The sequence below is a fragment of the Watersipora subatra genome, chromosome 7 (genome assembly GCF_963576615.1).
Source record: "Watersipora subatra chromosome 7, tzWatSuba1.1, whole genome shotgun sequence".
Taxonomy (NCBI): Eukaryota; Metazoa; Bryozoa; class Gymnolaemata; order Cheilostomatida; family Watersiporidae; genus Watersipora; species Watersipora subatra.
Window position 1 is genome coordinate 63,053,208 of NC_088714.1, and position 10,301 is coordinate 63,063,508.

Below are 10,301 nucleotides of genomic sequence, written 5' to 3' on the forward strand. Positions count from 1 at the left end.
AATTAATTGATGGCTGCGATTAACTGTTTGTTTTTAAGTTTTTGGGATCTTGTCATTATTTAACATATTTTGAACCTACAACACATCAGAGTGAGACATGGTGGAACTTTTGTTGGGGAATGACCATGTTGCACAGTTTATTTCAAGTCAAGCTTCAAGTAAAAATTAATTCCTTTCCAATACTTTACCATGCGCTTTTTTGCTGGCATCATGTAACTTGATACCTCTAAAATGTAAAAAAATAGATTTATGCTACCTCAGAAATTTATACAAAACATGTTAATGAATACTGCTTATTTTCTATATGTTTTGTACTAGTTAGATGGAACAGCTGACTTGTTGGTTTGTTTTTGCTTCATATAAATGAAAGTTTGTTCAACTTCCACCAAATGAGATTTTAGTGATCCCTGAATGATCATAAAACATGACACATGAAATCTATGTTTACATTTTTTAAATATGCTTATGTATTTTACAAAACGTCTTTGTGAAATATTACTCTTAAAATAAGACAAAATACTTATGTTACCCTGCAGGAGGGTGATGATTAATTAGATGGGACGATCTAGGTCAATAATATCTCACCAATATTTCTGACTCTAATGTCATCTGTATGACTTTTTGAGAGTGAGATCTCGATTTTCATTCACGTCATGAATAATCCTGGCAACCATTATCATTTGCTAGTTTGTTGCAGCATTGTCTACTTAGACTATTCAGGCGTGAAACTCTCAATTCGAATATTAATAGATTAACCAGTGAACTGTTAAGATATTGACTATGCTAGACAGAGAGCAGGATAGAGGTATGCTATAGTTCTCTGTTTGCTATTAACAGTTATTGCAAACTCTACCAAAAACGTAGCTATGGTTATTTCATAACAGATAATGAGTTAGTTTAGAAAAATGCAGTTCAACTTATAAGTGTTGCAACATTTATGTGATCCAGCAATAGGTTTTTATTTTGTTAAAAACACCATAACTTAATATTTGGGTTTATACAACTCTGAGAATAACTGCCTCAACTTGTTTTTTTTTGCATAGAATGAAAAGAATAAAAATCCCAATTCTTGTCGCTTTGCTGACCATCATGATGGTGTTTCTGTGTGACTCCAACCCAGTAGAAGAGAATGAAGTGGTGGTTCAGCTGCAGGCAGATGTTGAGGACCTGAAAGGGATGTTTGCTTCTATGAAAACCTTTGTAAGTTCTATTCTGGCTAACATGGTAGCTAGATGTTATAATTACTGACATTATTTGGGCTATGTCAGCAGAAGTTTGCTAGAATAGTTCGCTTTGTTTAGTATCTATTGAAAAGTTCTGCCTATAGTCTCATTTACATATTCCTCTAATAGTTTCACTTTTAAAAATGTAAAAATCAAACGAGTTGTGGTTATAGATTAACATTGTTATTTTTTGGAATTTATTTTACTAAAGTACTCTTTTTACTTTGTCCATTGTATTACTACTCTAATTCAGTTGCCTCTATAATTATTTTAGCCATCATTATATATTTATATTTACTATCAGTTTACAGCACAATTAGACAATATTATTCATGTCATTATCACCTACTGTAACATTCTACTGTAAAATAATTCGAATATTTCATAGTAAAGAAGTCATTTATGTTTTAATATTTGTTTATGTTATTTTGAATCTCAATATCACATTAGAAAATTTGTCATTCTACAAAGTTTAGCTCACTTACATTATTGAGTCACCATATTAATTTTAATCATTAAACTTTGCAGATACATAACAGCTTAGTCTCGATTCTATCTCGTAGGCTGTTAGTGTTTTAAATTTAGAGGTTGAATAAAACATTTGTTTAAAAACTATTTCATAAATTTTCTATATTTCTCTGTTTTGTGTGTATTTTCCTGCCCTATTACACCATTTCAGACAAAAATATTGAAAAATAGTGCCTCTTCTATTATTTCTATAAACCAACACCACCTTTGATCAATGTTCATCGGTGGAATTTGCTGATATAAAGTCTAACGCTACTTTATATGACTTTATCTTTATCATTATCATATATAAGCTTACACATTTAAAATGTTTCTAAACTATTCTATTTTATAGATTGAAGAAGCTATAGCAGGAAACAATCCTTGGGAAGAAAAAGGTAAGAACTACTACTTTAACTGACGAAACCTTTTATGAAAACCTGTGTACTGCATAACGCGAACAATCAATGTTAGCCTTACACTTTAGGAACATTCTTTGTACTGCACTGACTAATAGCATCGTATACATATATTGCATATTCTGACACAAACGTATTTACTCTCACGTCAATGGTAATGTGTCCCTTCATACTCTGGTAACACCAATATTATTACAGATGCTGACAGTTATATTAAATGTAGTTATTCAGAGCAATGGAGCATTCTTTGTACTGCACTGACTAATAGCATCGTATACATATATTGCATACGCTGACACAAACGTATTTACTCTCACATCAATGGTAATGTGTCCCTTCATACTCTGGTATCACCGATATTATTACAGATGCTGACAGTTATATTAAATGTAGTTATTCAGAGCAATGGAACAATTCGCAATATAGTTTGTATGAATATGCATTGATAAATGATTTAAAATATATCAAATAATTTAACTGTTTTGGAATAATTTCAAAAGCGCTAGCAATGGTTTTCTATAGTCTTTGAGCTACAAAAATTTTCAAAGTTTGGTATTTCTTTTCTTAAAAAGAATCTAATAGACATTAGAGCACCGATGAATCAAGATAAACACTACATATGTTGCGAAGGCAGCCATTAAAAAGAAGCGTTTAACAAGCCAAGCGCAACTTGACCTAAAATCTCTAGTCACTTGATCAGACTGTACAGAAATAATATCTATTCCATTTTTCCTTTATTTAATTGATCAGTTTGTACTGTAATTATATCTACTTCATATTTTTCTTTGGAGTATCAGATACTCTTAGCTATTATTTCAGACTAAAATGTCAACTTATGTGGCAATTTACATTTTATGTGGCTACACTACGGCAAAAGGTTATGCAAGATTTTTGCAAAGGCATAAGGTTATGCAACATTTCTGCACTATGGAAGCAAAGTTGAAAACCTAAATTGCAGTAAATCAATAATTGTATTTACAAATTTCCTATAAATGTTGCTAATTTGATACTCATCCTTGACGAGATAATGTAGACAATAGTTTTTCATGCATCAATAAATGATGATCGATGCTATATTTTTTAATTTTGATAAAAGTGACACTGTGACTAACCTGTTTAATGCATGAGTAAAACCTGATCCCATGTCTGTGCTGATTTTTCAAAACATATTGGAAAGAACAAGAAGGTTAGCTAGTTTGAAAACTTGTGTGTGCATCCCCTACTTTAATAGGGAACACTAATATAGCAACTAATCACTAAGCTAAAACGTAATGTTTACACGCAGAAACTTTTTTTTGAACTTATTTCGCTTTCTTTGAAAATGCCTGGCGTAAACAAAAACCAGTAAACTAAAACATTGCAATCAAGGTGTCACTAAATAGCGTTCAGTTAGATTCAATTTTATTTGTGTTACTGGTAAAGTAACATACACAACCTTTTTACAACCTCAGGCTAAGTGGTGTTGATTCAGTTAATTATTTTTTTTTAAAGTAATTGGTAGTTAAAAAAATGTCAAATTTTATTTAATTTTTGCTATTTTGTTATTATTTACTACAGCTTTTAAAGTTAATAGAAACAAGATTTCTTAGAATAAAATTAAACATATTTTCTAAGCATAAGGCTCAAGTACCAGACTGAAAGTTAAAGAAAAGCACTATTTTTCATTGCACTAACAAATGTCAATAGCATTACGGATATGTGTTTCAATAATAACTTGTGATTTGTTGACTGAATACCAGGTTTTATTAATTGACTCGAGTATTGATAGTATACGGAAAATTTTGTAATATTTGCATCTTGTCAACACTGATGCTATATAATTAAATTGGAATGTTGTGGTCAATGCCCAGGTAGTCCTAAATTCTTTATGAAAGCAGTGTTAACATCAATATGATTCAAATGAATTATAAAAAGCCGCTAATTTTCGAAGAGAATTGTTAAATTTCCAAATTTTGTGAAGAAAATTTCTTTTGCAACCTTGCTCCACAAAATGTGTGCACCATCTGAATGGTGCAATTCTATAAACACCACTTGAAATTTCATAGAGTATATGTAAATATAAGGCAGTCAATTTTGGCTTCTGTGGAATCGGCCATTAGCTTGTGTCATAATTGTCTGCCACTTTTGATATTCAAAACATGTAGCTTGGCATGTAAATACTAAATATTTATAAGATTAATAGGTTTCAGTAGTGGCTTCTGTCATGCATTTACACATTGGCAAGTTTTCATCATCTATATCACATATCATACGTTTGCTTTATTAAAAAATGATCTCGTTGCATCACCACTTGAAGCTGACTTCGTGAGTAATTTTAAAAAACCTGTATTATTTGTTTTTTTATTACCAAAATGATTAACAACAAACCAATTTAAATAGTTTTGTGTGTATAAATAAACAGACACAATTGTAAATTGTTGTCAGTCAATCTTTGAATGTTTATGAGTCAAACTGACAATTTTTTTCTGCTGACTTTGATATGTTTGCCAGATAATCACTGATGGACATCATTCATACTAAAATCACATTTGAAATGTGTATACATGTAGTTGGGCAACCTGGTCCTCCTGGACCACCGGGAGTAACTGGTAGGGATGGACGAGATGGGGCCAAAGGAGAAAACGGAGTGGATGGCAAAGATGGAGCAGACGGTAGAGATGGAGATGATGGACTGCCAGGTAGAGATGGTAGAGATGGAGAAAGAGGTATGAATGTATAATATACTTGTCAATATCCGATTTTTCTTGTCTATTTACTTGGTAGAAAATTAAAAATATAAAATCCATCACATTCACCATTTTGTTATGAAATATATCAGTAAGATTCTAATTGATTAAATACTTGTTTTAATAAAACTCAACATTGCAGTGAAAATCTTTATTCTGAACATACTATACATAAATAACCTTCTTACCGAGTACGAACAAAAATTAGTGGTGTACTATCTACTGAAAAACGCGTAACCTGTGGGGTTCCACAAGGTTCAATTTCGGGCCCAACACTGTTTTTGATTCATATAAACGATCTTTGCAAATCATTAAAATACTTACAACCTATTCTCTATGCAGATGACACCACACTTTTTCTAGAATCAAGTAACCTTAACAGCGTGTTACCTCAGATAAATGAAGATTTGGAAATCTTCCGATGCTGGTGTGTCAGTAACCAACTCACAATTAATTTTGAGAAAACTAATTATATGCTTATGAAAAATCCGCAGAACAAATTTAATTTAAAAATGCACTCTCTGCAAATAGGAAATAACATATTAAAACAGACCGATCATTTCAAATTCCTAGGTGTTTGGCTTGATAATAATCTGAATTGGTCTACTCATATATCTAACATACTAAAGGACCTTCGTCCAGCGGTTGGACTTTTCTATAGGTTATCAAAGTACTTCCCACGAGAAATAATGATTACATTATATAACTCCTTGGTGAATTCTAAACTTATTTACTGCCTCGAATCTTGGGGCAATTCGCCTCAAATATTTTTAAATAAAATTAAAGTCTTTCAGAAAAAGCTAGTGCGAATTATATGTCACAAACCCTTTGACTATCCATCTCAAGAATTGTTTACTCAAACTAATATTTTACCTATAGATAAGTTATATACGTTAAAGCTGCTGCTAAGGGGTCATACTGTATTTTATTCATCTGGAGATGGGGGACCAACACAATCTTATAGTACTCGTCACTCTCTTCTAAATCTTCATATTCCCTTATTTACATCTAGTGCTGGGCAAAAAACTATTCAATATCAAACAACCTTTTATTGGAATAACCTACCTGACAGATTGAAGAAAATTGTAAACAAATTTGACTTTCAAAAACAAGTAAAATGCTATCTCCTGTCTCTCTGACTAGGGTGGGCTGAGGCCTGCCTTTGTTCTGCTGCTGTTGACTGTTTTTGGGGCTTGTGCAAAATTAGCTGGGCTACAGCGCACCTATGGCTCCATCATCATTATCTCGTGCTCAGGTTGAGTGAATTTTGCTATACTCTTTTCATTTTCTCACTAATTTGTAATTAACCTGATATATTTACTAATATGCAGTTTATTTTTCTGTATTGTTTCTGTTGATGAAAATAAATACACACACACACGCACGCACGCTTGCACACACACAAACACATACATCACTGACTCGAACATTTGATTAACTACTAAGTAATTCCACTGACTGACTGTACATTCAGTTCAGTAGATTTACCTAAACCACCTAGAGGTAAGTAGATTAGGAGGCCTTCATTACATATATGCAAACAAACGCATTGATCAAGCTCAACAATAAACCACCGACCTGATTGAGCCAAAATCTATTGATATGTTTTTTAAAAATAAATATATAAAAATACAGTGAAGATTTGTGTATATTGTGAAACGAATGTAGTAATGCTTTCTATCGGTTTGATTAGTTATTGATCCTATTGCTTCTTTTATGTTGTTTAGTAAAGTGTAAGCTCTGTCTCAAAGGAGCTGAATGACAATATTCTGCTGGCCCAGCAGCTGTTTAGTTTCTTAGGTGTCGTGCGTTCTTCACAGTCTGGCACCGGGCCACTCCTACTCTTTGTTGGCTTGGTCTCATCTAATCTAGGTCCGGTAGAATGGGCTCAAGTTTTTCTTGGCTTCCTCTTTCTATTCGTTGACCTGCTAACTGTTTAGTCTAAGCTCGACCAGTCCCTGTTATCTAAATTTATTACACCTTTACATATCAAAGTATTATATGACTAAAGCTGATAGGGTTTGCATTTGCATTTTTGTAGGAGAGGTTAGACTTAAACGTATAACTTACTATTCATAAGAAATTTTTGCGGAGTATTTCAATTTTTCAAAATAAAACAATTGCAATAATTATGATCAAAAACGTTTCAGTCTTTCACCTTTAAGTATTTTTAGTACAAAGCAGCGCAATATGCTTTTTGCAAGTAGCTATAATCAGGGTGCTGATGCAACCTATCATAATGTTTAGGTCATTCTCACAAACACCCTGGATTGCTGTGTTAATAAGCTCTGTTAATCAAATTAGCAAAATATCAAATACATGTAAAGTTGATCATCATTATCATGATCATAATCATACTTCTCAAAACTTATTTGTACTTATTTTTGCAAAAGATATTTTGGATGATCTAAATTAGTAAGCAGGACAGAAATGTGTCAAAAATTGGTTATTCTCCATCACTGCAAAATTGCATGTAACTTTAGCTTTATTTAAGAAGCACAATCCAGTTTTTTATTGTTTGGACTTGTCCTATCATGTACCGAGCCTTTGTTTCTGAAGGTGTAACTGGCAACCCTGGTGAACCAGGTAAAGAAGGTCAAGATGGGTCAGCAGGTGAACCGGGTCCTAAAGGAAATCCTGGAGATGCAGCAGGTGGTGCAGTTTATACAAGGTGGGGACACACCGCATGCGGATCAGATGCAGAGCTCATTTATGAAGGTATATTTTATTAACTGTTGTTGCTCAAATAATTAAGACAAATTTTCATTAATGAATAATTTTCATTGTATGTATAAGTTACATTATAGGTTTAACTTTGAAACATGGATAGACATGGGTGGACTTTTAAGAGTAATACTTATCACACGCTTTTAGTGAAATAAACAGAGAGTAAACACTTCCAATGAAGGCTCTAGAAATGAGTAAAAATTTAGACTACATGGCAGACTCTTTTATTTATTAAAAATAATTTGAGAACTTTACATATATCGTGTATGTTGCCTAACCGTTTCAACTTTTGAATTATATATTTTGAAATCAGAGGATTGGGCAGAAGCTACAATGTATTAAATATGCCCGAGTTGATGAGTTGCTTGATGGCAGCATGATACAGCCACTTTAAACAGATAAATAGCCACCATCTCTAGAAGTAGTCAGACAGGCACCAAAACAGCCATGACATATATATAATGTTGTTAAGTTTATGCCTAGCTTTACCTTCAAGAGCAACAATCTTACTTGGGTATTAAAGTGAATAACTTTGATGAATATTGAGTTTTCTGTTTCAAACAAAATTTGTCAGTTCTATTAACGGTTTTTTGCCAAAAATTTTACAAAGATTTATTAGCATATTTAAAAAATCTGTTGAAAATTTGAGACTTATACAAAAAAAATCAAAATTTTATGTAAAACATGTTCATAAACTTGTATTTGCATGTATGTTTGTTTGATAGAAAGTTTTCTTATCTGCATATTTATTTAGGTTAATTGGCATATCAATTTGGTTATATTTTTTCTATAGCAAGTCATCTGTTCCTCAGAATTTCGGTTGTAGAATATGACAGCTGAGCGCTCAATTAAAGAAATATCTAATTACAAATATGGTGTAAAGCTTGTCTTAAACCTGTGTCCCAAACAAAAAATCAGTTACATTAGATTCCTATATCTTTTTTTACTTTCCTGACTTGCTTTAGATAGTGTTTTCGTAAAAACACCTTTCTGAGACCATAACTAGCGTCTAGAGCTGATATGTATAAGGGTTCTATGTGACTTCCCAGGCTTTAGTGGAGGAACTCCATCTGACAATCGAGGAGGTGGAGGAAACTACCAGTGTATGGTGAATGATGCCGAGTATAAGAGTGATATCACAGTCGGTCTCTATTTTGCCACTCTGGCTGGTACAGAATATCAGTCATCCGACTCCGGTATATTTGACAATTCTGTCCCTAACCATAATGCTCCATGTGCCGTCTGCCATACTAAAACCAGATCATCAGTAATCATGATTCCTGGTAAAAGGAGCTGCCCTAACAATGAGTGGACATTTGAGTATGAAGGTAGATTATCTGTTAGTAGTAGAATTATTAGAAGAGGCTTGTTACAATTAATTGTCACTACAGTCTGTGTAGAAGGATCTCAATATAAGTCAGAATAAAAATAAACCTGATTTATTATGATAAAGTAAATCATTTATTTAGCTAATCCAACTGTGTTAGTTGTTTTAATAGCAAAATTAGTGAAAAAAATTTCTGAAACTTATTATGATGTGAACCGATTTCACTATTTGCACTCTACCGACAGGCTGAGTTACTGCTAGCTATTATTTTAGGAGCTCCCATCTCCATTACCAATCATGCTATAGTCACTGTTCATGATAACAAAGATATGATTACAGGCTCCAGGCTGGTCATTTCAAATTATTAGCTTGTTATATAATATTGGGTAATGGAAAATAGTCCTGCTTATGTTACTGATGATTTAAGATTTTATTGCTTGAGAAGAAAAGCATATATCCCACTTAGTACAATTTCAGCCAAATAATTAAACTTCACTATTTCATGTTTGTAACATAATCTGGTAATTTATTTACAAGACTTACAAAGCTTATATATGACATACATCTGATGATTATCAAATGTATAATATATGCCGCTATTTGAGAAAGTAGCTTGTTACAATCTCAAGTAACCCTAAATGGTCAAGCTAAAGTGGCTGAGACTTTATAAAACTATTATGAAGTGTTATAACCTGGTCATTTGCTGTTAGCCATGCTGCTAAACGTATTAATATATTATATAATATATTAATCCCCACCAAATTTAGCCAGACTTGTTTAAGTTTACCGATTTCTGGTTTTAGCATCAGCTAACAATTAAAAAATGAATGATCTTAGCTGTTGCAAATAAAACCCAAAAGGTGATGTAACCTAATATTTTAAATCTGTATTAGGCTACTTGATGTCTGGCTATTTCGACCGGGATGGGAGGACAACATTTGTGTGCGTTGATGCTAGTCCGGAAACTGTTGATGGAGAGAGTGCTGATGATGAGGGCGCACTTTGGTACTTCAACAAAGCTGTCTGTAGTAAAGGAGTCCCTTGCCCGCCATACAATTCAAATAAAGCTATTACTTGTGTTGTCTGCACAAATTAAATTACTGTACTTGCATGCATACATGAAGCATTGAATTAAAACCCAAGATCTATACTTCAAGCCGCTAATGACCTTATTTTTTGTTTTTGTATGAACTTAAGCTCATTACATCTACATGTATGTGTAATTTTGTTTGTGTTTGCAGCAACTTTCCTGAAAACATTCAATGATTTTTGATTGTGTATCATATATATCAAATAAAAATTGAATAGGTATAGCAATTGTTTTAACAAATTCAAATGCTTCTTGGTGAATACTGTCATTTATATACTGAAA

General features: G+C 32.6%; 1 protein-coding gene across 1 annotated transcript; it reads left to right on the forward strand.

Moving 5' to 3' along the window:
* The first annotated feature begins 1,089 nt into the window (after window positions 1-1,089).
* LOC137400977 (short-chain collagen C4-like) lies at window positions 1,090-10,025 on the forward strand. Its single transcript, XM_068087315.1, has 6 exons — window positions 1,090-1,200; window positions 2,086-2,128; window positions 4,699-4,854; window positions 7,435-7,593; window positions 8,652-8,930; window positions 9,823-10,025. Exons 1-6 carry the CDS (start codon window positions 1,090-1,092, stop codon window positions 10,023-10,025), a joined length of 951 nt encoding a protein of 316 aa, XP_067943416.1.
* Window positions 10,026-10,301: the final 276 nt, after the last annotated feature.